This window comes from Amblyraja radiata, chromosome 45 (genome assembly GCF_010909765.2).
Source record: "Amblyraja radiata isolate CabotCenter1 chromosome 45, sAmbRad1.1.pri, whole genome shotgun sequence".
NCBI lineage: Eukaryota > Metazoa > Chordata > Chondrichthyes > Rajiformes > Rajidae > Amblyraja > Amblyraja radiata.
In genome coordinates, this window is record NC_046000.1 from 13683795 (window position 1) to 13710101 (window position 26307).

At 46.4% G+C, this 26307-nt stretch overlaps 2 protein-coding genes across 2 annotated transcripts; both read right to left on the bottom strand.

The window, feature by feature from the left end:
- Positions 1 to 428: 428 nt before the first annotated feature.
- On the bottom strand, positions 429 to 25835 carry LOC116968644 (phospholipase A and acyltransferase 3-like). Its single transcript, XM_033015412.1, has 7 exons — positions 25826 to 25835; positions 14475 to 14479; positions 13908 to 13916; positions 6147 to 6289; positions 2424 to 2532; positions 2030 to 2295; positions 429 to 610 (listed from the first exon to the last, which is right to left on the bottom strand). The coding sequence occupies exons 4-7, from the start codon at positions 6159 to 6161 to the stop codon at positions 467 to 469; spliced, it is 534 nt and encodes a 177-aa protein (XP_032871303.1). The 5' UTR covers positions 6162 to 6289; positions 13908 to 13916; positions 14475 to 14479; positions 25826 to 25835; the 3' UTR covers positions 429 to 466.
- On the bottom strand, positions 8797 to 15981 carry LOC116968645 (phospholipase A and acyltransferase 3-like). The gene is made up of 4 exons (XM_033015413.1): positions 15787 to 15981; positions 10478 to 10586; positions 10083 to 10348; positions 8797 to 8960 (listed from the first exon to the last, which is right to left on the bottom strand). Exons 1-4 carry the CDS (start codon positions 15799 to 15801, stop codon positions 8850 to 8852), a joined length of 501 nt encoding a protein of 166 aa, XP_032871304.1. The 5' UTR covers positions 15802 to 15981; the 3' UTR covers positions 8797 to 8849.
- Positions 25836 to 26307: the final 472 nt, after the last annotated feature.

Genomic DNA, 26307 nt, shown 5'->3' on the forward strand with positions numbered 1-26307 from the left:
TCGGAAAGGAATGGAGATGGGAAAATGTGGCTGGTTGGAAGAGGCGGAGATTTCGGAGGATTATGTGTTGAGATGAGAAAAACATTTTTCACACAGAGAGTGGTGAATCTCTGGAATTCTCTGCCACAGAAGGTAGTTGAGGCCACAGTTCATTGGCTATATTTAAGAGGGAGTTAGATGTGGCCCTTGTGACTAAAGGGATCAGGGGGTATGGAGAGAAGGCAGGGATGGGATACTGAGTTGGATGATCAGCCATGATCATATTGAATGGAGGTGCAGGCTCGAAGGGCCGAAAGGCCTACCTCCTGCACCTAATTTCTATGTTTCTATGTATGCGACTGTTGCAGCCAATGCTGGTGGTGCCACCCGGTGGAACATACTGTACCAAAGTTCCAATATTTCAACAATGACATCGACTCAATCAATGAGGTTGATTAATGCTTTAATAAAAACGCAGCGCTCTCCGTTATTTTTTAGCTGTGCTTTTCAATGATGTGCTCGCACAAGGCAAACCTTTAAGAATGGCGGTGGCACCAACTGCAGCACTAGCAACAGCAGCAACAGGGTTGATGATGGCCATTGCACCAAAGAAGCAGTATGTTTTAATAACCTGTGGAGAAAAAAAAGATATTTTCAAGTATAGTAATGGATTCTACAGTAGAAATGTTTCAAGTGACTGCGATTCTAACCAAATTTGTCGACCAGATTCTCGACCCGAAACGTCACCTTTTCCTTCCCTCCACAGATGCTGCCTCGAGGACCCACTGAGTTTCTCCAGCATTTTTATCTACCCGTAATTCTAAGTTATGTCATCGGGGTGGGAGATTGTAACCTTCACGTGGTCCGCCCTGTGTCAACGAATGCAATCAACCCGGCGTGCACAATCAAATAAGATCAAATAGAACAAGTTGTCCTACAACTTTAGGCTGTACATGCCATACGCAAGAAGAAGTGATGTCATCAATGACATGACCTCTGGTGACTGCCCCTTGTGCCTTTGCCGCCCCTTCCCTTCAATGTGTGACTCAGCCGGCATTTCTATTTTGGTCTAAACTTTACCCCAATCCCCACCTCAGTGGAGTGAGTTTGATCTCATGGCCTAATATACATAAACCAGCCAGTAAACATTAGTTCAGTTTATTGTCACATGTACTGAGGCAGTGTGAAAAGCTTTTTGTATAGTGCTATCCAGTCAGCAGATTACAATCGAGCCGTTCACAGTGTACAAATACACAATAAGGGAATATCGTTTAGTGCAAGGTAAAGCCAGCAGAGTCCTATCAAGGGTCACCAATGAGGTAGATAGTATTTCAGCACTGCTCTCTGGTTGTGGTAGGATGCTTCAGTTGCCTGATAACAGCTGGGAAGAAACTGTCCCTGAATCTGGAGGTGCGCGTTTTCACACTTCTGTACCTCTTGCCCAATGAGAGAGGGGAGAAGAGGGTGTGACGGGCTTGATTATGCTGCAATGGCCTTGCAGAGGCAGCGTGAGGTATAAATGGAGTCAATAGAAGGGAGGTTGGTTTGTCTGATGGTCTGAGTTGCCTCCACAATTTGCTGCAATTTCTTGCGGTCTTGGATGGAGCTGTTCCCAAACCAAGATGTGATGCATCCTGGTAAAATACTTTCTATGGTGCATCTAGAAGTTGGTGAGAGTTGTAGGGGACATGCCAAACTTCTAAGGAAGTAGAGGCATTGGATACATATAACACCCTTGTACCATCATTAACTGGAGGACCAGGCCCCAAAGCAATCTCAAAGAACAATTACTTTATGTCCACGTTATAGAAACATAGAAAATAGGTGCAGGAGTAGGCCATTCGGCCCTTCGAGCCTGCACCGTCATTCGATATGATCATGGCTGATCATCCAACTCAGTATCCCATCCCTGCCTTCTCTCCATACCCCCTGATCCCTTTAGCCACAAGGGCCACATCTAACTCCCTCTTAAATATAGCCAATTAACTGGCCTCAATTACCTTCTGTGGCAGAGAATTCCACAGATTCACAGATTATATACTGTACTTACCTGAAATGATATCTCTATACCATACCGAAGTGAATTAACAAAGTGTTCACAGTTTGAATTTAGTACATTGTAATGCACTTTCCATCCAATCTTTTTTTTAGCCTTTTTTATTATCTTGTCAACGGGTAATGGATTCCATATTATGTCCGATCTATTGTTGACTTTCCAGGAATCATTGCCAGCTACCTCAGCGAGAGGCTCCCTCTTAATCACAGCAATCTCTTCCGACCTAGAGAATCGAGTACTCATATCTCCACTTGCACCATCTAGAATAGATATTAAATGGTCTTTTATCATCTGATAGTATCCCTGGTATGGGATGAATTACACGTGGACAGAGAAGTCTACAATGCAAAACATGTTAAATACAAGAAAAAAAGTGAACAGCTTTTACCTGAAGTTAAATGTACGACATCTCCATGTCCAATGTAGATGGCCCAGTGCTTATACCCAAGTGTTCGAGGTATTTCAATCAAATCTCCAGGTTTTGCATTAAAGGCAGACTGGAAATAAGATGGGGATCACATTGGAAATCAACACCAGATGTTAAAAAATGTAGTTATATTTTCATCGAATCATACAGCGTGGAAACAGGCCCTTGGCCCAACCTGCCCACACTGACTAACATGCCTGCCTTTGGCCCATATCTCTCTAAACCTGTCCTATCCATGTACCTGTCTAAATGTTTCTTAAATGTTACTATAGTACCTGCTAAACGTTGTGATAATACCTGATGTTTGTAGCGATTTGGATTCTGATGTTCAACTTGGTTCAAGTTCAAGTTGCATTTATTGTCACATGCACCAATTGGTACAGTGAGATTTGAGTTACCATACGGCCAAAAAGAACACAACACAACAACATAATAATTCATTAATCTTTTGTACCTGCAGGAGTGCAAATCTAATCTGTACATTTTGTACTCGTGATTGTTTTTTTGCCTTAATATTTACCTGGTGAACCTGTGCCGCAGTGTACCCAAGAAGGTGGAACTAATTTAGTTAAATCTGCCAATTATACTGTAAGATAATTTCTACTTGTGATCCAGCCTTCTTGAGCTAAAGGTCAATATTTCACTTATTTTTTATTTTGTCCGTTGATCTTCACTTGTCCTGGTAGAAAAATTGCTGCATCTGTCTCCTGACCATCAAATCTCAGCATCTTGCCAGAGAACGTACTCATCTGTGGTGATTTGGGGCTGAGGGTAATGAAATGGGGAAAAGTAAAATGTGATCAGATGAAGCCGCACAGGATTCACAGGTGCCTGCAACAGTTTTCATGAGAGAACAGACAATGAGAGATGGCTTAAATAAGAGAAAATAGAAGGCTATGGGCCTGACCCACTTAAGCGACTTTTTAGACGACTGCAGGAGACTATGCAGTCGCCGCATGGTCACCACATGTTCGCGGGTGGTTGCCAGGGAGTCGCCTTCATGGTTGTGAGGAGTTCCCGCATTCTGGGAACTAGTCGCGGCCTCATTATGGTCGCCACAAATTTTTCAGGAGCGTAGCGAGAATTCTCGAGCCGTAGGTGGGTTGCTAGGAGGTCGAAGGTTCTCCTATGTTCTTGTAGGTTGTAGCCGGTGCTGACTGGTGAATTTCTTTGGCTCATTGGGGAAAAAAAGCTAAGCAGTCATTTTCAGAACCAAGGATAACCAACTGGTAATGTTAAATGTCCGCCGAGCTTCACAGCTGTGTATCTCTGGTTTCTTAAAAGTTGTCTCCACTCCTTTCCCCCCCTCTTTTAAAGGACTTACCGTACACTGTGCCTAGCCGTTTTAATTACAGCGCTAACCTTCCTGTTCAACGCGGTGTGTGTCCGTATCACCTAGGCTTTGCACCGTGTGAATTTCACTCAGACTGCGCTCCCCCCGCTTGCCCTGTCCCCCGCCTGCATAACGGGCTGGTGCAGGAAGCGATGTATGTATGTGTGTGTTCCACCCTGACAGTCACCGTTCCAGTTTCCGGTTTTTCAGGCGACTGCCAGCAACTTGATAGTCGCCAGCAATCCGCTGAAAAATCACCTATGTAGGACAGGCCCATAGGAAACAGAACCCGAGGTGGAGCTATAAGAGACAAGGACACTCAGTTAAAAGCAAGATGAGGAATAAAATGCAAATCATCCGTGAAGATTTCAAAGCTCTGTGATTTCAAACCGTGTAACAGTTATTACTACATCACTGCCGAAGTCTATGAGGGAGGAAGTGTTTTATCGTAATCAACCAATGAATCTGTTTGTAGAAAAACACAATGGTATTTTTTAACAATAACAACAAAGAAATTAAATTGTTCCCCTGGGCTTAAATTAAATATTTGCAGTCTGTAAAATCTTTCCTGCAAATAAAACAGGTTTGCACACAAAGATTAATGCCCAGTGTAAGTGGTAACGATGATTCTGGGTTAGTCCATCTACTACTTGTGCTGGATATAGAGTTAGGTGCTCCCCAGTCTTGAGCACTGGCATCTGTTTGGATAACTGACGTAGGGTTAGTGATGATAATAGGCTGAATCTATGTCAAACGTTTTTTGCCCAGCACTGTAGCTCTATATACTGGTAGGAACCAGACCCACCTACCTCCATGGTCATGGGTATTCTTCTGTTTCCTGCCGGTCCAACGAGTGTTGCACGTCGACTTTTATTTAATTTTAGATTTGTGTTTGATCCTGGCTTTGGGCAATGAATTAGTGCAGCCACGTTTGTTAGAAATGGATGTTCTTATAATCCTTGCGCCATCGTGGTTCGGTCGGGTGGTGCTGGGCAGTGTGTCTACCCTCTCCCACACAATAACCAGCGATCAAATAAACTCAGGTGTGAATTCAGTGTTTGTGGATGTCAAACCCCAACCTATTCCCACATTCAGTTGTTAATCATTTCCAACTGCCTAATAGCCCTGTCCCACGGTACGAGTTCATTCCAAGAGCTCTCCCGAGTTTAAACAAAATCAAACTCGTGGTAAGCACGGAGAATGAACGTAGCGGGTACGTCGGAGCTCGGGGACGTCTCTTAGCAGCTCGTAACGCCAACGCCGGGTACTCAGGAAGACTCGCTAATGGCAGGTAAGCACGGGAAGACTTGTGAAAACACGTTGAAAAATGTCCACGAGAGCCCCGAGTACCGACGAGTGGACATTACCGTAAATCTCCGAGTTCGAATCAGGGCAAACTCGGGAGAACTCTTGGAATGAACTCACACCGTGGGACAGGGGTTTAAATGTTCCTGCATTCCATGGGGAAAGCTGAAACTAGATATTTTGTCTCATTCTTTTTTTAAAACGCCCCGTTACTTTTCCATGTCTGCTTCTCTGACCATCTGAAGACCCCCTGACAACGATGCAAACGATGGCTCAGACCAGAAGGTTTCCATTTATTTAATATTTATCCAGTTAACGACAGGGAAAGTGTTAAACAAAGGGAAAATGGAGTTCAAGTGTTTATAGTCAGAGAGTAGAGTAAAGAGGAACTTACTCCCATAGGCTGTGCCTGAGGAAGGTGATGGAGATCTTTTCAAGGAGCCAGATAAATATGAAAGTGAAAGCAACCTAGGTAAGTTATGGCGCATTATAAATTGGTGTTTCTGAGAAAGCTTTTGAATTTCCCATTAAGCAGCTCGAGAGAAAGCGCTGACATCTCCCATATTTAACAGAAACGAAGGCTGATATGCAGAAGGAGGTTCCCAAAGAGCATAAAATCCTGCAGTTGGGCCAAATTGTCTTTTGCTGCTATAAATGTTCTTTAAAACCAGAGTCTGCTTTACCCTCTGACTTCACGCTCCCCACATCACCCTACGTCCAGGACTGAGGATGACTGCCAAATGCCACAACGCGTCCTTCGTTGTCGGTGTGTGTCGGTGCCTGATCACAGCCGGCATCAACTCCACCATGGCATCAGCAGCCATGTCCTCTGAAGACCACATATGAACAAGGGAAAGTTCAGGAAAATCCCCCCCATACACATCGAGTACGGCCCACTGTCTGCAGACCACAGTCTCCCACGGCTCTGGGTGTAGGTTGTTGAGCTCAGACATTTTCTGACTGATGGAGACAATATGTCTGAGCATCGATAATAATCATCTGCCCAGTGACCAGAGTTGAGATTAAAAGTATTCAAACAAATTTACCTGTTGATTGCTCATGTTGACTTGGTGAATTTGAACGTCCTCTGATGTTTAACACACCTGCAGATCAAACTGTAGAAACTATTTGTCTTTCGTCTGAATTCGCAGCTTCTGTTCCTCAGCTCTCAGCTCAAACCCAAGATGTGCTTTCAATTCTAGTCACAAACCTCCTAGGCGGTTCCAACAGTTCAGTGATTAGAAATATGATCTTGTGGAATGCAGGAATTAAAAATGGGTTGGACAATAGAAAATAGGTGCAAGGAGGAGGCCATTCGGCCCTTCAAGCCAGCTCCGCCATTCAATGTGATCATGGCTGATCATCCCCAATCAGTACCCCGTTCCTGCCTTCTCTCCATATCCCCTGACTCCGCTATCTTTAAGAGCCCTATCTAACTCTTTCTTGAAAGTATCCAGAGAACCGGCCTCTACCACCCTCTGAGGCAGAGAATTCCACAGACTCACAACTCTCTGCGAGAAAAAGTGTTTCCTCGTCTCCGTTCTAAATGGCTTATCCCTTATTCTTAAACTGTGGCCCCTGGTTCTGGACTCCCCCAACATCGGGAACATGTTTCTTGCCTCTAGCGTGTCCAAACCCTTAATAATCTTATATGTTTCAATAAGATTTCCTCTCATCCTTCTAAACTCCAGAGTGTACAAGCCCAGCTGCTCCATTCTCTCAGCGTGTGACAGTCCCGCCATCCCGGGAATTAACCTGGTGAACCTACGCTGCATGCCCTCAATAGCAAGAATGTCCTTCCTCAAATTAGGGGACCAAAACTGCACACAATACTCCAGGTGTGGTCTCACTAGGGCCCTGTACAACTGCAGAAGGACCTCTTTGTTCCTATACTCAACTCCTCTTGATATAAAGGCCAACATGCCATTCACTTTCTTCACTGCCTGCTGTACCTGCATACTTACTTTCATTGACTGATGAACAAGGACCCCCAGATCTCGTTGTACTTCCCATTTTCCCAACTTGACACCATTTAGATAATAATCTTTCTTCCTATTTTTGCTACCAAAGTGGATAACATCACGTTTATCCACATTAAACTGTATCTGTCCACTCCCCCAAGCTGTCCAAGTCACCCTCCATTCTCATAGCATCCTCCTCAGTTCACACTGCCACCCAGATTTGTGTCATCTGCAAATTTGCTAATGTTACTTTGAATCCCTTCATCTAAATCATTGATATAGATTGTAAATAGCTGCAGTCCCAGCACCGAGCCTTGCGGTACCCCACTGGTCACTCACTGCCTGCCATTCTGAAAGGGACTCGTTAATCCCAACTCTTTGTTTCCTGTCTGCCAACCAATTTTCTATCCATGTCAGCACTCTACCCCCAATACCATGTGCCCTAATTTTGCCCACTAATCTACTATGTGGGACCTTTTCAAATGCTTTCTGAAAGTCCAGGTACACTATATCCACTGGCTCTCCCTTGTCCATTTTCCTAGTTACATCCTCAAAAAAATCCAGAAGATTAGTCAAGCATGATTTCCCCTTCGTAAATCCATGCTGACTTAGATCGATCCTGTTACTGCTATCCAAATGTGCCGCTATTTCATCTTTTATAATTGACTCCAGCAACTTCCCCACCACCGATGTCAGGCTAAATGGTCTATAATTCCCTGTTTTCTCTCTCCCGACTTTCTTAAAAAGTGGGATAACATTAGCTACCCTCCAATCCACAGGAACTGATCCTGAATCTATAGAAATTGGAAAATTATCACCAATGCTTTCACGATTTCTAGAGCCACTTCCTTACGTACCCTGGGATGCAGACCATCAGGCCCTGGGGATTTATCAGCCTTCAGTCCCATCAGTCTACCCAACACTACTTCCTGCCTAATGTGGATTTCCTGCAGTACCTCCGTCACCCCAGATCCTCTGGCCACTAGTGTATCAGGAATATTGTTTGTATCCTCCTTGGTGAAGACGGATCCAAAGTACCTGTTCAACTCATCTGCCATTTCCTTGTGCCCCATAATAAATTCACTTTTTTCAGTCTTCAAGGGCCCAACTTTGGTCTTAACTAATTTTTTCCTCGTCACATACCTAAGGAAGCTTTTACTATCCTCCTTTATATTCTCTACATAGCTTACCTTCGTACCTCATCTTTTCTCCCCGTATTGTCTTTTTAGTTATCTTCTGTTGCTCTTTAAACATTACACAATCCTCTTGCTTCCCGCTCATCTTTGTTACGTTGTACCTCTTCTCTTTTATTTTTATACTGTCCCTGACGTCCCTTGTCAGCCACGGTCACCCCTTACTCCCCTTGGAATCTTTCTTCCTCTTTGGAATGAACTGATCCTGCATCTTCTGTATTATTCCCAGAAATACCTGCCATTGGTTGGGTATCTTTCCAGTCAACTTTGGCCAGCTCCTCCCTCATGGCTCCATAGTCCGCTTTATTCAACTGTAACACCTCTGATCTATTCTTCTCCCTGCTTGTGTACCACCATATGTCCACCCTGCTTGTGTACCACCATGACAAGGTAGGCTTGATGTGAAGTGGTTTGACTTTGAAATCTGTCTTCCTGAATCATAGCAGTGTTGTGATCAGATTTAATAAACCCTGTGAGGGACTGAAGAAAGATACTGTAGTAGAGTTCCCATATATCAGCAGTGACCACAATTCAGTCAATGGGTTAATTAAATGCTTTAATTAGGAATCCAGCACACTCTGTTATTCATGAGCCTTCATTGTTTATGATGCCCCACATTCCAAAGAAAGGCAAGAATGGCACCGACACCCACTACAGCTGCAGTGGCGATGGACCCTACACCAATAACAAGGTTTACATCATTAGCCTGTGGGGAAAAAAATATGTTTAGTCATGGATTCCACAGCAAAAATGTTCCAAGTGATTGTGTGATCCTAACAAATATGCTGGAGATACTGAGCGGGTGAGGCAGCATCTATGGAGCGTAGGAATAGGTGACAGTCTGAAGAACGGTCTCGACCCGAAACATCACCTATTCCTTCGCTCCATAGATGCTGCCTCACCCGCTGAGTTTCTCCAGTATTTTTGTCTACCTTCGATTTTTCCAGCATCTGCAGTTCTTTCTTAAACATCCTAACATGTCATCGATGACATGACTTCTGGTGACCTGCCCACGGTACCTTTGCCTCCCCTTCCCTCAAGAAGATAGAACACAGAAGAGTACGGCACAGAAATGGGACCTGCGACCCACATTGCTTGTGCCGAACATGATGCATAGTTAAACTGATCTCAGCTCTCTGTTCTTGATCCATATCCCTCTATTTCCTGCTCTCCCATGTGTGACTTGGTTTGCAATACAATTCTGCTCTAAACTTGACCCCAGTCATCACCCAGTGGAGTGAGTTGTATCCTTCACTGCCAAATGTACACAAACCAGCCACTGAATATGTAACGCCTTTGAACCATCATGTCCCATACATTTGGAGGGCCAAAGACATCTCAGGCCCCTCAATGGTTTTCTGTCCAGGTTATTATCTGGACGAGGGAATTGATGGCTTTGACCTCTCAGCCTGCACTCGCTGGAGTTTAGATGGATGAGGAGGGGGGGACGTCATTGAAACCTACCAGATAATGAAAGGCCTGGATAAAGTGGATATGTAAAGTATGTTTTCAGTAGTGGGAGAGTCTTGGACCAAACATTACGGCCTCTGAAAATCTAAATGGAGATGAGGAGAAATTTCTTGAGCCAATGGGTGGGGAATCTGTGGAATTCATTGCCACAGGCGACGATGAAAGTCAAGTCATTGGGTATTTTTAAGGCAGAGATTGATAGGTTCTTAGAGTAGGTTGGGCATCAGATGTTATGGGGAGAAGGCAGGAGAATGGGTTTGAGAGGGGAAAATAGATCATTGAATGACAGTATAGACTTGATGGGTCGAATGGCCTAATTCTGCTACTATATGTTATGGTCTTATGTTTCTGCACTTACCTGGTACGAAATCTCTTTACCATATCGAAGTGCGTTTACAAAATGTTCACAGTTTTGTTTTAGAACATCGTAATACACTTTCTGTCCAATGCTTTGTTTAGCCTTGTTTATTATCTTGTCCACGGGTAATGCTTCAAACCTTGTGTCTGAACGGTTGTTGACATAGCAGGGATCACCTCTAGTTACCTCAGTGAGAGGCTCCTTCTTAATCACAGCAACATCTGCCGAGCTAGAGAAGCGAAAACTCACATCTCCACTTGCTCCATCTAGAATAGATATGAAAGGGTCTTTATCAGGACTGATAGTATCCCTGGTACGGCTTGAATGACACTTGGGCAGAGAAGTCTACAATGCAAAACATGTTAAATAGGAGAAAAAAAGTGAACAGCTTTTACCTGAAGCTAAATGTACGATGTCACCATGTCCAATGTAGATGGCCCAGTGTTTATACCCAAGTGTTCGAGGTATTTCAATCAAATCTCCAGGTTTTGCTTTGAAACCAGACTGGAAATAAGATCGGTATCACTTTAGAAATCAACATCAGATGTTAATAAATGTAGTGATATTTTCATCGAATCATACAGCATGGAAACAGGCCCTTGGCCCAACCTGCCCACACTGACTAACATGTCCCACCTGCCTGCCTTTGGCCATATCTCTCTAAACGTGTCCTATCCACGTACTTGTCTAAATGTTTCTGAAATGTTGCGATAGTACCCGCTAAACGTTGTGATAATACCTGATGTTTGTAGTGATTTGGATTCTGATGGTTAGGGTTCAATACAACAAACCCAACAACATAATAATATTTCATGAATCATTTGTACCTGCAGGAATGCAAATCAAATCTGTGCACTTTGTACTTGTGATTGTTTTTTTGCCTTTTGCTAAAAATACACCTATTGATGCTCCTGAACACATCATCAGTGATGTAACCTGGGGTCATTGGGTGCTTCGGGTCTTTCAACATCAGACACCCTCGCCCAGGCGACCCAGCCGTGGTTGATCAGACCACGACTTGTGTTAAGGTGCCATTCGCTCCTCCCCATGGACATTCTCTCCTGATCCAGAGCCATCTCGAGGCCTTCTCTGCTGCCTCTGTGGTGTTCTTGATGGCCTTTCTCCTCGCCACTCCGTTTATGCCCAGTGCACTCAAGGCTTTGTAGAGCGATTGCCCTGCAAAACCTCTGCAGCCAACCGCTATGGGCATACACCTTGCCTTCCAGCCCTGCTTACGGCAGTCTATGACCAGCTCTTCATACTTTGTCCTGATATTAATCTTCGTCTTAATATTTACCTGGTGAATCTGTGCAGCAGTGTACCCAAGAAGGGGGAACTAATTTAGATCAATCTGCCAATACTGTAAGATAATTCCTATTTGTGATCCAGCCCTCTTGACCTTAAGGTCAATATTTCACATTTATTTAATTTTGTCCGTTGATCTTCACTTGTCCTGGTTGTAGAAATCACTGCATCTGTCTGCTGATCAACAATTCTCAGCATCTTGCCAGAGAATGTACTGATCTCTGGTGATTTAGGGCTGAGGGTAGTGAAATGGGGAAAGGTAAAATGGGATCAGATGAATCCACACAGGATTCACAGAGTGCCTGCAACAGTTTTCATGAGGGAACAGATGATGAGAGATGGCTTAAATAAGAGAAAATAGAAGGCTTCAGAAACAGAAACCGAGATGGAGTTAAAAGAGTCAAGGACGCCCGGTTATCTGGCAACAAAAGCAAGATGAGGAATAAACTGTAAATATGGTTTATTTAATTTTAGATTGGTGTTTGATCCTGGCTTTGGGCAATGAATTAGTGCAGCCTCCTTTGTTAGAAATGGATATTCTATAATCCTTGCACCATCGTGGTTCAGTCGTGTGGTGCTGGGCAGTGTGTCTACCCTCTCCCACACAATAAGCAGCGATCAAATAAACTCCGGTGTGAATTCAGTGTTTGTGGATGTCAAACCCCAACTTTTCCCACATTCAGTTGTTAATCATTTCCAACCGCTTAATTGTTCCTGCGTTTCATTGAGAAAGCTGAAACTAGCTTTTTTGTCTCATTCTTTTTTTTAAATCGCCCGTTACTTTTCCATGTCTGCTTCTCTGACCATCTGAAGACCCCCTGACAACGATGCAAACGATGGCTCAGACCAGAAGGTTTCCATTTATTTAATATTTATCCAAAGTTAACGACAGGGAAAGTGTTAAACAAAGGGAAAATGGAGTTCAAGTGTTTATAGTCAGAGAGTAGAGTAAACAGGAACTTACTCCCATAGGCTGTGCCTGAGGAAGGTGATGGAGATGTTTTCAGGGAGCCAGATAAATGTGAAAGTGAAAGAAACCCAGGTAAGTTATGGCGCATTATAAATTGGCATTTCTGAGAAAGCTTTTGAATTTCCCGTTGAGCAGGTCGAGAGAGAACCCTCAGGACATCTCTCATATTCACTGGAAACGAAGGCTGATATGCAGAGGGAGGTTCCCAAAGAGCTGCAGTTGGGCTAAATTGCCTGTTTTGCTTCTATCTATCTATCTATCTATCTATCTATCTATCTATCTATCTATCTATCTATCTATCTATCTATCTATCTATCTATCTATCTATCTATCTATCTATCTATCTATCTATCTATCTATCTATCTATCTATCTATCTATCTATCTATCTATCTATCTATCTATCTATCTATCTATCTATCTATCTATCTATCTATCTATCTATCTATCTATCTATCTATCTATCTCTATCTATCTATCTATCTCTATCTATCTATCTATCTATCTATCTATCTCTATCTATCTATCTATCTATCTATCTATCTATCTCTCTATCTATCTATCTATCTATCTATCTATCTATCTATCTATCTATCTCTCTATCTATCTATCTATCTATCTATCTCTATCTATCTATCTATCTATCTATCTCTATCTATCTCTCTATCTATCTATCTCTATCTATCTCTCTATCTATCTATCTCTATCTATCTCTATCTATCTATCTATCTATCTATCTATCTATCTATCTATCTATCTATCTATCTATCTCTATCTATCTCTATCTATCTCTATCTATCTCTATCTATCTATCTATCTATCTATCTATCTAACTAGTGTTCAAGAAGGAACTGCAGATGCTGGAAGATCGAAGGTACACAAAATTGCTGGAGAAACTCAGCGGGTGCAGCAGCATCTATGGAGCGAAGGATATAGGTGACGTCATCTATCTATCTATCTATCTATCTATCTATCTATCTATCTATCTATCTATCTATCTATCTGTCTGTCTGTCTGTCTGTCTGTCTGTCTGTCTGTCTGTCTGTCTGTCTATCTATCTATTTTTAAAACTGGGTGGGTGTATGTCATTTATTTTGCCTTTGATTCGTTACTCCGCGAAAAGCAGACGCAAAAACGCAGAGATGTTTACATATTTCGGTAGGGGTTTAACTGATGATTTCAAAAATCCACTCCTCTCTAAATTCAGTCAATTATTTCCCCAGATTTTGAATAAAGTTGTTCACAAAACTCTTTTTTTTAAATAATCGCCGCTTCCCTGCTGCTGACGTCACAATGCCCACATGCCCACCAATCAAGGCACAACTGCCTCCTGGCCCCGCCCCCCGCCGCCGTGGATTAATGCAGTTGCTGTCCACGCGCATGCGCAGTTTTCCACGAGGTATGTTCGCCAAGCCACCCCCCGCCCCCCGGTCTTCAAAAGGCGCAGAAAGATCGAGAAAGTTCTGCAGAACAAAGATTCTTCTGTTCAGCTCCGCTATAGGATCTTTGTTCTACAGATCTCGGGGTCAGCGGCGCCTCACGCGCTGAAACTACTCTGTGCTGCCCGTGCAGCTCGTGAAGCCCCCGCCCCTCCCATGCCCGCCCGCTCATTCCAGCTGTGGGTTTCCAGAGAGTCAGAGGCCGCTTCTGTCTCTCTCCGCATTTCGCAGCCCACTCACTCGCCTGGCTCCTCCTCTTCTCACCTCCTCTCTCCCCTCTCCTCTCTACCCGTCACAGGGGACGACTTTCTCTCCGGGGAGGCCCGATCGTCTGTCTCCCCCACCCCCCGGCCCGGCTCAGTCACGCTGGTGGGTGCACTTCCCTTAACGAAAGCAAAACAGGCAATTTGGCCCAACTGCAGCTCTTTGGGAACCTCCCTCTGCATATCAGCCTTCGTTTCCAGTGAATATGAGAGATGTCCTGAGGGTTCTCTCTCGACCTGCTCAACGGGAAATTCAAAAGCTTTCTCAGAAATGCCAATTTATAATGCGCCATAACTTACCTGGGTTTCTTTCACTTTCACATTTATCTGGCTCCCTGAAAACATCTCCATCACCTTCCTCAGGCACAGCCTATGGGAGTAAGTTCCTGTTTACTCTACTCTCTGACTGTAAACACTTGATCTCCATTTTCCCTTTGTTTAACACTTTCCCTTCATGATTGGGCCCCCGCGAGCTGCCGCCCCCCCCCTCTCTCTCTCTCTCCCCCCCCCTCTCTCTCCCCTCTCTCTCTCTCCCTCTCCCCCCTCTCTCTCTCTCTCCCTCCCCCCCTCTCTCTCTCTCCCTCCCCCCCTCTCTCTCCCCTCTCTCTCTCCCCCCCTCTCTCTCTCCCTCTCCTCTCTCTCCCTCTCCCTCCTCTCTCTCTTCCCCTTCTCTCTCTCTTCCCCTCCTCTCTCTCCCCCACCTCTCTCTCTCTCTCCTCTCTCTCCCTCCCCACTCTCCCTCCATCCTCTCTCTCTCTCCCCCTCCTCTCTCTCCCCATCTCTCTCTATCCCCCTCCTCTCTCTCCCCGTCCTCTCTATCTCCCCCCTCCTCTCTCTCCCCCATCCTCTCCCCCTCCTCCTCTCTCTCCTCCTCTCTCTCTCCCCCTCCTCTCTCTCACCCCTTCCTCTCTCTCTCCCCTTCCTCTCTCTCTCCCTCCTCTCTCTCTCTCCTCCTATGTCTCTCTCCTCCCTTCACTCTCTCCCCCCTCCTCTCCGCCACCCTCCCTCACCCACCCTCCCTCTCCTCCACCTCCTCTCCTCCACCCCTCTTTCTCTCTGTCTCTGCCCCTCTCTGTCTCTGCCCCTCTCACTCGCTGTCTCTTCCCCCTCTCTCTCTCTGCCCTCACTCTCTACCCCTCCTCCCTCTCAAGACATGCCTGCGAGTTGGGGGCTATGTGTCAGTGGATAGGGCGGTTATGGGGTAAAAGGACCAAATTAATAATATTAATATATCAAGGGGAGTAGTTAGTGAGTGTGTGACACCGCATGCCCCCCCCCCCCCCCCCCACACAACAGCGCGTTAAGGGGAAGGGACCCAACGGGTCCCCCTTTGTCTAGTTTTCTTTAAAATCAGAGCCCGCTTTACCCTCTGACTTCACGCTCCCCACATCACCCTACGTCCAGGACTGAGGATGACTGCCAAATGCCACAACGCGTCCTTCTTTGGGCTATTTGTCGGTGCCTGATCACAGCCGGCATCAACTCCACCATGGCATCAGCAGCCATGTCCTCTGAAGACCACATATGAACAAGGGAAAGTTCAGTAAAATCCCCCCCACACACATCGAGTACGGCCCACTGTCTGCAGACCACAGTCTCCCACGGCTCTGGGTGTAGGTTGTTGAGCTCAGACATTTTCTGACTGATGGAGACAATATGTCTGAGCATCGATAACCAGCATCTGCCCAGTGACCAGAGTTGAGATTAAAAGTATTCAAACAAATTTACCTGTTGATTGCTCATGTTGACTTGGTGAATTTGAACTTCCTCTGATGTTTAACACACCTGCAGATCAAAATGTGGAAACAACTTGTCTTTCGTCTGAGTTCTCAGCTTCTGTTCCTCAGCTCTCAGCTCAAACCCAAGATGTGCTTTCAATTATAGTCGCAAACTTCCTGGGCGGTTCCAACAGTTCAGTGATTAGAAATATGATCTTGTGGAATGCAGGAATTAAAAATGGGTTGGACAATAGAAAATAGACAATAGGTGCAAGGAGGAGGCTTTCAAGCCAGCTCCGCCATGGGCCCGAAACGTTGCCTATTTCCTTCAGGATTTTGGCCTGAAACGTTGCCTATTTCCTTCAGGGTTTCGGCCCGAAACGTTGCCTATTTCCTTCAGGGTTTTGGCCTGAAACGTTGCCTATTTCCTTCAGGGTTTCGGCCCGAAACGTTGCCTATTTCCTTCAGGGTTTCGGCCCGAAACGTTGCCTATTTCCTTCAGGGTTTCGGCCCGAAACGTTGCCTATTTCCTTCAGGGTTTCGGCCCGAAACGTTGCCTATTTCCTTCGCTCCATAGATGCTGCTGCACCCGCTGAGTTTCTCCAGCATTTTTGTCTACTTGTTTAAGAAGGAACTGTGCAGATGCTGGAAAATCGAAGGTAGACAAAAGTGCTGGAGGAACTCAGCGGGTGCAGCAGCATCTATGGAGCGAAGGAAATAGTTCAAGTGAGTTTATTGTCATGTGTCCCTGTATAGGACAATGAAATTCTTGCTTTGCTTCAGCACAACAGAACATAGTAGGCATTGACTACAGAACAGATCAGTGTGTCCATATACCATAATATAAATATATACACACACATGAATAAATAAACTGATAAAGTGCAAATAACAGAAAATGGGTTATTAATAATCAGAGTTTTGTCCGAGCCAGGTTTAATAGCCTGATGGCTGTGGGGAAGTAGCTATTCCTGAACCTGGTTGTTGCAGTCTTCAGGCAGGCAACGTTTCAGGCTGAAACCCTTCTTCAGACTTCAGCAAGGCTATTACTGAAACTGTAGATAGGTTGGCGCAGCAGTACACTAGCTGCCTCATAGAGCCAGGGACCCCGGCTGCGGGCGCTGTCTGTACGGAGTTTGCACGTTCTCCCTGGGTGGGTTTTCTCCGGGTGCTCCGGTTTCCTCCCACACTCCAAAGACGTACAGGTTTGTAGGTTAATTGACTTCATAGAAACATGGAAATACAATACAATACATTTATTTGTCATTTGGACCCCGTTGAGGTCCAAACGAAATGCCGTTTCTGCAGCCATACATACAAAACAAAAAAGACCCAAGACCCAACACAATTTACACAAACATCCTTCACAGCGCATCTTCTCCTCGCTGTGAAGGAAGGCAAAAAAAAACATATCTCTCCCCTGCACTCCCCTCTCCCCCCCATGTCAGAGTCAAAGACAGAGTCAAAGCCCCCGGCGGGCGATGTTAAATGTCCCGCTGCCATTAAAGCCACGCCGGGTGATGCAAGGCCAAGCACCGGGTCTTGGTGTTGGAGCCCCGGCAGGCTCTTGGTGTTGGAGCCCCGGCGGGCGCTCACAAAGTCCCGTGGCCATTCCAAGCCGCGCGGGGCGATGATGTAAGGCCTCGCTCCAGGTAATCTTCAACCCCGCAACTCGGGCGGGAGAAGTCGCCGTTGCGGAAGCCCCGAAAAGCCGTCTCCCACCAGGGACCCGCGGGCTCCCGGTATTACTGTCCACAGACCTGCGGTAGGAGCTTCCGAATCTCCGGGTGTCGGGTCACAGCAGCGCTCCACCACAGCTACACCCGCTCCGGACTCGGCCAGCTCCGTGATGGTGAGTAGATCCGCAGCTCCGCGACTGGAGCCCCAGGTCATTCCTGTTGGAGGCCGCTCCACGTTGCAGCCCCAACGACAACGGAGACCCGACAAAGAAAAGGTCGGGTCTCCCGTGCAGGGGAAAGATGTTAAAGTTCCCCCCCCACCCCCCCACCCCCACACACATACCTCGACAAAAAAAACAATAAAAACTACATAGAAACAAGACAGAAAACAATAAAAAGACAGACGGACTGCAGAGGCTGTGGTTTCAGATGGAGGTTAACAATACACTACAATTTATTTGTTATCATTTGAACCTCTTGAGGTACAAACGAAATTTGGTTTCTGCAGTCATACACAAGAAAAAGAACCAAGACACAACACAATTTACACAAACATCCATCACAGTGAATCTCCTCCTCACTGTGATGGAAGGCAAAGTCTTATCTCTCCCCATTCTCCTCCCGATGTCAGAGTCAAAGTCCCCGGTGGGCGATGGTAAGTGTCCCGCGGCCATTAAAGCCGCGCCGGGCGATGCAAGGCCGCGCTCCGGGTCCTGGTGTTGGAGCCCCCGGCGGGCGCTAGCAAGTCCCAGGGCCGTTAAAGCCGCACCGGGCGATGTAAGGCCCCGCTCCAGGTACTTTTCAACCCCGCAACTCGGGGGTAACGAGCTGTGAACTGTCCCCCTCAGGTCTGGAGCAGCAGATGGTTGTGGTGGCCTGCGGACCCTACACAACGTCAGACAGCTTCACCTTCGACCCCATGATGGATCTCATCGACGCCATCAACAGAGACCAACCAGGTGTCTGCATATTGGTACGTTAGCTCGTCGGTTCAGGCACGGTTCAGAAGAATGAGCGGAGGAGAACTCGTCGAAACGTACAGAAGGCGTGGATGTGGAGAGGATGTTTCCACTAGTGGGAGAGCCTAGGACCAGAGGGCACAGCATCAGAATTAAAGGAGGAAGGTTCCTTTAGGAAGGAGATGAGGAGGAATTTCTTTAGTCAGAGGGTGGAATTCATCGCCACAGACGGCTGTGGAGGCCACAAGTCAGTGGATATATTTAAGGCAGAGATAGATAGATTCTTAGGTACACAAAAAAGCTGGAGAAACTCAGCGGGTGCAGCAGCATCTATGGAGCGAAGGAAAAAGGCAACGTTTCGGGCCGAAACCCTTCTTCAGACTGATCGGGGGTGGGGGGGCGGGGAGAAGAAAGGAAAAAGGAGGAGGAGCCCGAAGGCTGAGGAAGGGGAGGAGACAGCAAGGACTAACAACATTGGGAGAATTCAATTTCAGTCTGAAGAAGGGTTTCGGCCCGAAACGTTGCCTATTTCCTTCGCTCCATAGATGCTGATGCACCCGCTGAGTTTCTCCAGCATTTTTGTGTACCTGGGAGAATTCAATGTTCATGCCCCCGGGATGCAGACTCCCCAAGCGGAATATGAGGTGCTGTTCCTCCAATTTTCCTGATTAGTGCGGGTGTCGGGGGTTATGGGGAGAAGGCAGGAGAATGGGGTTAGGAGGGAGAGAGATAGATCAGCCATGATTGAATGGCGGAGTAGACTTGATGGGCTGAATGGCCTAATTCTACCCCTATCACATGACCTTCTGACCCCGTCTATTTAAGTGACCTTACCATCTGTCAGACTTTGTCTGTAAAGGGGCTGTCCCACTTGGGCCGACATTTGCGCCTCATATACGTGTCATTTGTAAAATAGGTCGACGTATCATCGTGCCGTCTGGTGCGCGTGACGTCATTAGAATACCCTGCGGCGCGCGGCAACGTAACCATGCGTCGCCACGGGATACACGTGAGACGTCTGGACGCCAGCGTGTGACGCCAATGCGTCAGCGTGCGTATGCGATATGTCACGTAGATGGCACGCGAGGATTTCGTGCAGTACCGCGCGCAACTCATAGAGGGAGTACAGAGAAGGTTCACCAGACTGATTCCTGGGATGTCAAGACTTTCATATGAAGAAAGACTGGATAGACTCGGCTTGTACTCGCTGGAATTTAGAAGATTGAGGGGGGATCTTATAGAAACTTACAAAATTCTTAAGGGGTTGGACAGGCTAGATGCTGTTCCCGATGTTGGGGAAGTCCAGGACAAGGGGTCACACAGTTTAAGGATAAGGGGGAAATCCTTTAGGACCGAGATGAGAAAAACATTTTTTACACAGAGAGTGGTGAATCTGTGGAACTCTCTGCCACAGAAGGTAGTTGAGGCCACAGTTCATTGGCTATATTTAAGAGGGAGTTAGATGTGGCTAAAGGGATCAGGGGGTATGGAGAGAAGGCAGGTACGGGATACTGAGTTGGATGATCAGCCATGATCATATTGAATGGCGGTGCAGGCTCGAAGGGCCGAATGGCCTCTACTCCTGCACCTATTGTCTATGTTTCAACTCCACACTCCACGCCTCTCCGCGCGCCTGTCCAGCGCTGCCCACACGCTACCCTGCGTCACAACGCGCCGACCACGTTTTTGGAGGTTGCGTAAATGGCGGGCAAATGAGACGGGCCCTTAACTCGCTGACTACTGCCATGGTGTGGTGCAACAAGGCCGTGTGCCCCTGTGGCCGATCTACAGCCTTCGGGAGGCCGTACTTTGGGAAACAGAAGTTCTCGGAGAAAATCCACACAGGTCACGGGGAGAACGTACGAACTCCGTACAGACAGCACCCGTAGTCAGGATGGAACCCGGGTCTCCGGCGCTGTGAGGCAGCAGCTCTACCCGCTGAGCTGCCAAGGGCTCCAGTTTCCCCCTGAGTCCGGTGACACCGCGGTAGAGTTGCCGCCTCACAGCGCCGGTGGGTTTTTGGGCCGAAACGTTGCCTATCTCCTTCGCTCCATAGATGCTGCTGCACCTGCTGAGTTTCTCCAGCATTTTTGTCTACTTGTTTAAGAAGGAACTGCAGATGCTGGAAAATCGATGGTAGACAAAAGCAGCAGCATCTATGGAGCGAAGGAAATAGGCAACGTTTCGGGCCGAAACCCTTCTTAATAAGCTCTGAGCTCTGATCTGCAAAAGACTATATTATTATTTGTCATTTGCATTATATTTGTTATTTATTGAACTTTTTTTTCCCCCGTTTTATACAATGTTTACATATTCACAAGGTAGACAAAAGTGCTGGAGAAACTCAGCGGGTGCAGCAGCATCTATGGAGCGAAGGAAATAGGCAACGTTTTGGGCCGAAACCCTTCTTCAGACATATTCACATATTCTGTTGTGCTGCAACAAGCAAGAATTTCATATGAAAATTAAAAACTCTTGACTCCCCCTCCCCCCCCCCCACCGACGTCAGTCTGAAGAAGGGTCTCGACCCGAAACGTCGCCCATTCCTTCTCTCCAGAGATGCCGCCCGTCCCGCTGAGTTACTCCAGCACCTTGTGTCTTATCTTCATTTCATTCCGCTTCTGTCACTCTGCCGCCTCCTGGTAACATCTGGTATTACAAAAGTGCTGGAAAAACGGAGCTAGTTCCATTTTGTGTCTTATCTTTGGTATCTGACATTGTCCCTGTTTCCTCGTCACCAGAAATGCCAGCTGACGGTGCCTTTCCAGGACGTTTTTAAGCAATGCATAAAAGGAATTGTGGAAGGAACGAGGAGGTACGTGTTTTTCCATCAACCACCCAAAGTTTGTTCAGTTACAACCCAGAGTTCACCATTTTATTTTTTTCCCCCCTTCAAAACAACATTCAGGAAGCAAATGGCATGTTGGCCTTTATTACAAGAGGAATGGAATATAGGAGCAGAGAGGTTCTACTGCAGTTGTACAGGGTCTTGGTGAGACCACACCTGGAGTATTGCATACAGTTTTGGTCTCCTAATCTGAGGAAGGACATTCTTGCCATAGAGGGGGTACAGAGAAGGTTCACCAGACTGATTCCTGGGAAGGCAGGACTTTCATATGAAGAAAGACTGGATAGACTCGGCTTGTACTCACTAGAATTTAGAAGATTGAGGGGGGATCTTATAGAAACTTACAAAATTCTTAAGGGGTCGGACAGGCTAGATGCAGGAAGATTGTTCCCGATGTTGGGGAAGTCCAGAACAAGGGGTCACACAGTTTAAGGATAAGGGTGAAATCTTTTAGGACCGAGATGAGGAAAACATTTTTCACACAGAGAGTGGTGAATCTGTGGAATTTTACTTCGGAGTCACATGAGTGACTACGTGAAGAAGCCCGCCAGGCGGATGCGTGTCATTGCGCTACACGCATTGCAACTCGTCATTGTCGGGAGGAAGGACGTTCCTCCCGAACGGCAGGAATTCGAACCTGCAACAGTAAGGTAAGGGAACTTCGTTCCATACTTACCTTTTTTCTACAGAAGGCTGTTGAAAGCTGGCGGGGGAGGAGTCTGCAAGCAGCAGGCAGCCAGCAACGGCCAGTGGCACGACAGTCTCCCTTAGCGGGAGTTCGTGCGACTTTAGCTCCGACTCCGGAGCCGTCAGTCCGACAAACTCGGACAACAGCCCCGAGGACGCTACATGGGTCCGTGGAGCTGCGGAAATCACAGCGGGAGGAAGGACGTTCCTCCCGAAATGGCAGGTTGAGAACCAGCAACACAGCTAAGAGATTTCCTTACCTTTTTCTTCATTGCAGGAAGGCTGCCGAGCTGCCGCTGAAAAGCAACAGGCAGCCAGCAACGGACGTCGGCACCACTATCTCCCATAACGGGAGCGAGTGCCAAACTTCACCCCAAACGGGTGGAGGAAATGGGAGCCAACAACCCACCAAGACAGTGGGTTGCATTTGTGCTCTGTCCCCTTTTTTAATATTAGGGGACAAAAGGAGATTGCGCTCCTGCCGTGGCTAAGCCAGGTGGAGTAAGTGCAACAGGAGACTACAGCTGCGGCCGGAGTCGGCTCCCGTAATGGGAATAGCTGTACCCGACTTTCGCCCCCGACTCGCTCCCGGCGGGAGACCATTCAAATGGGGCCGTTGACTTTTGACCAGTCAATAACGGCAGCAGACGGGATGGAACGATGCTCACCCGTAGCAATGATTTTAACTTGGACCTGCAGGTAAGAGCTGCGGTCTTTTTTGTATTTCCATGCTGATTGCAGGTGCAGAAACAACGGGCTGCGACAAAGCTGGTGGGCTAGATGGAATCAGCTGTGCCAGATGTCGTCCACACCGGCCATATCCACTCCACGGAAGGACAGTAAGGACAAAGCTGGAGAAGGAGGACCGTGGAGCAGCGGGCAGCCAGCAGCAGCCAGCGGCACTTGGATCACCCGTAGTGGGATCAGCTGTGCCCGATGTCGCCTCCGCACCGGCCAGATCCACGCGGCCGGGCGGAAAGGCTAGACACAAAAACAAACAAGGTCGTGGACTCAGAGGAGTCCGACTTTGAATCACCGCCGGCGGCCAGCGCCCGAGAGCGCTGGAGCGGGAAGAAGCGGTGTATGGAGCTTTGCTCCAACGTGACAGACTCCGGGAGATGGAGTCGGGTCACTGTGGGCCCTATGATAAACCCACAGCAGTACCTCTTTCAGGGCTGCACAGTGCTTCTACCTCATCAGAGGGAAGCACTGCGGGTCAGTTCTGGGCTGACCTGGAAGAGGGGTCCGCAGAAGAAAGTGTGCAAGGGGGTGCAGGAACAAGAGAACCTACTGGAACCCAGCACCCCCACGCACCCACCAGCAGAACTGGTGAAAGCTCGAAGGACCGGTACTCAAAAACATGAGTCTTTTAGGCCGTGGCCCAGACCGGCCTTCTCGGAAGATGCGGGACCTCCAACGCCAACCAACCCGTAAATCCAGACCCCAGCGCTACAACAGCGAAGAACCTACAAAAAGGTAAACCTGCCACCGCTAACTATGGAGGTAGGTGGGTCTGGTTCCTTACAAACAGTGGGCACGGAGATTGGGTGGAGATTACACTCTCTTCTGAATGCATGGAGCATGATAACAACCGATATCTACATCTTAAGCAGTATCCAGGGATATACAACAGAGTTTATACACAAGTACAGCCCTCCAGTTCAACATATACTGAACCGAATGTTCGTGCTTTCTGATGAAAGAAACCAAAAGCGCAAGCTGAACTGAAGCGGCTTTACATAAAAGGTGTAATTGAGAAAACTCAACACGAACCATTAAAATTCGTGTCCGATATATAAACAAAAAGATGATGGTCATCGCATCATCATAGATCTAACAAAATAGATACCTTTGTTACTGCTTAACAATTAATTCCCAAAGGTTACTTCAATGGCCAGCATCATTTTAAAGATGCTTACTATTCAGTGCCTATAAGAGGTGACCACAGATGTTACTTAAATTCAACTGGATGGGACAACTCTAGCAGTATAAAGGACTCTGCCTAAGGGAAAGGCTACAGATTTAATAGAGGCTTATAAAACCTCACTGACATCAGCAAACCATCCATCAGATTGGTAGCCAAAGTAATTGGCATAATGATGGCTGCCTTTCCAGCCACACAATTTGGACCTCTACATTACCAAAACATACAGAGAGCAAAAAACAAGCACTCTAAATTATGCAGGTCACTTTGACAGATCTGTGAAACTACCAATCAGGCTAAAATGGAACTAAAATGGTGGATAGATAACTCTGGCCTTGTTCCTATCCAAGCATTGTCAGTAACCTTTCCATGGTACTACAAACTGATGCCAGTACAATTGGTGTGGAGCCACCAATACCAATACCACCGTGGTAGCATACATTAACCACAGGGTGGAAACAAATCGACATCATGTGACAATCTGGCCATACAAATTGGCAATGGTGTCTCCAGAAAGATATTTGGATATCAACCACTTATCTACCAGGAAGACTAAATTCAGTGGCAGACACCAGGTCCCAGTTATCAAGTTATGTTACACAGGAACCAGACCCTGGGGCAGCGGCGACAGATGCATTTTTCGCTGCATTGGAGGGGAGGGGAAATTGTTTATTTACGCATTCCCTCCTTTCCTGCCTCATCAGTCGGGTATTAAGGAAATACAACAGACTCTGCATCTGGAATTGGTAGTACCCGATTGGCTTACACAACCATGGTTCCCAGTGGTATCAAACATGGAATCAGAGACATGAACATCCCGTCTGTTCTGGAATATCTGGCAGGCCTCCACTACGATGAGGGGCTCAGTTACAGTGCCATCAACTGCGCCAGAAGTGCCCTATCGACTTACCTATGGCAGGGGACAGGCCATTACACTGTTGGGACTGACCCACTGGTACAAAGCCTATGAGGAGTACCAGATACTCCCATATATGGGATATGAGTATAATCCTGAAGATGCTCAGGAGTGGTCTCCAGCAACAGTTCTGTCCTTACACAGACTGACATTAAAACGGTCATGCTAATGGTATTGGTCACGGCACAGAGGATACAGTCACTGCAAAACAAGACTGGACAACATGACTTTCTCAAAGGAAAATATTACGTTTCATATTTGTGAGATAGTAAGCAGAACAGAAAAGGGATCAGCAGGCCTCTATATACAATTAGGTCATACCCAACAGATGACCGTCTGTGTATAATAAAACATCTGTCGTTACACATGGAGAAAACGAATATCCTAAGAGGCAATGAAAAGGCACATTTTTGGTCAGCCACTAGCAACCACACCAAGAGTGACGGTCCAGACCATCTCAAGATGGCTGAAACTTGCTAAACACAGGCTGGGGTGGATACTAAAAATTTAAAAATCTCTTTCCACCAGGGCTGCAGCTACATCGGCAGCGATACAGTTGGATGTACCAATGGACCAAATCCTCAAGGCAGCAGGATGGTCTGGAGGGGAAAAACATTCCAATTATTTTGTAATAAACCAGTAATGAAACCTGGAACATTTGCAGAAACAATTTAAGTTCTGTAAATTAATTTAAACCCATATAAAGGGGTTATAAACTTGTGTTAAAAATGTTATGATTTCAATGTCGAATTCATGTCCAAATTATGTTAACACAATCCTCCCAACAGTCAAGGCAGACGTGATGCATGGACTCGTTCCACGGCATGAAATCACAGAGCTTTAAAATCTTCACGTGACTCCGAAGTAAAATAGTAAGATTAAACGAGAACTTACCAGTTTGAAGTTTGATCTGTATTTTATGAGGAGTTACGATGAGGGATTACGTGCCCTCCGCTCCCACCCAGATCATATACTTAACTGGTACCTCTTCTCTAATCTTACTATATTTAGTCATTACAGTTATCTGTGATTCCACACCGCTGCTTTGAAGAATGACACGCATGCGCCTGGCGGGCTTCTTCACGTAATCCCTCATCGTAACTCCTCATAAAATACAGATCAAACTTCAAACTGGTAAGTTCTCGTTTAATCTTACTATTTTACTTCGGAGTCACGTGAGTGACTACGTGAAGATTTTAAAGCTCTGTGATTTCATGCTGTGGAACGAGTCCATGCATCACGTCTGCCTTGACTGTGGGAGGAATTGTGTTAACATAATTTGGACATGAATTCGACATTGAAATCATAAAAATGTTTAACACAAGTTTATAACCCCTTTTTTTGGGTTTAAATTAATTTACAGAACTTAAATTGTTTCTGCAAACGTTCCATGTTTCATTACTGGTTTATTACAAAATAATTGGAATGTTTCCCCTCCAGACCATCCTGCTGCCTTGAGGATTTGGTCCATTGGTACATCCAACTGTATGCTGCCGATGTAGCTGCAGCCCTGGTGGA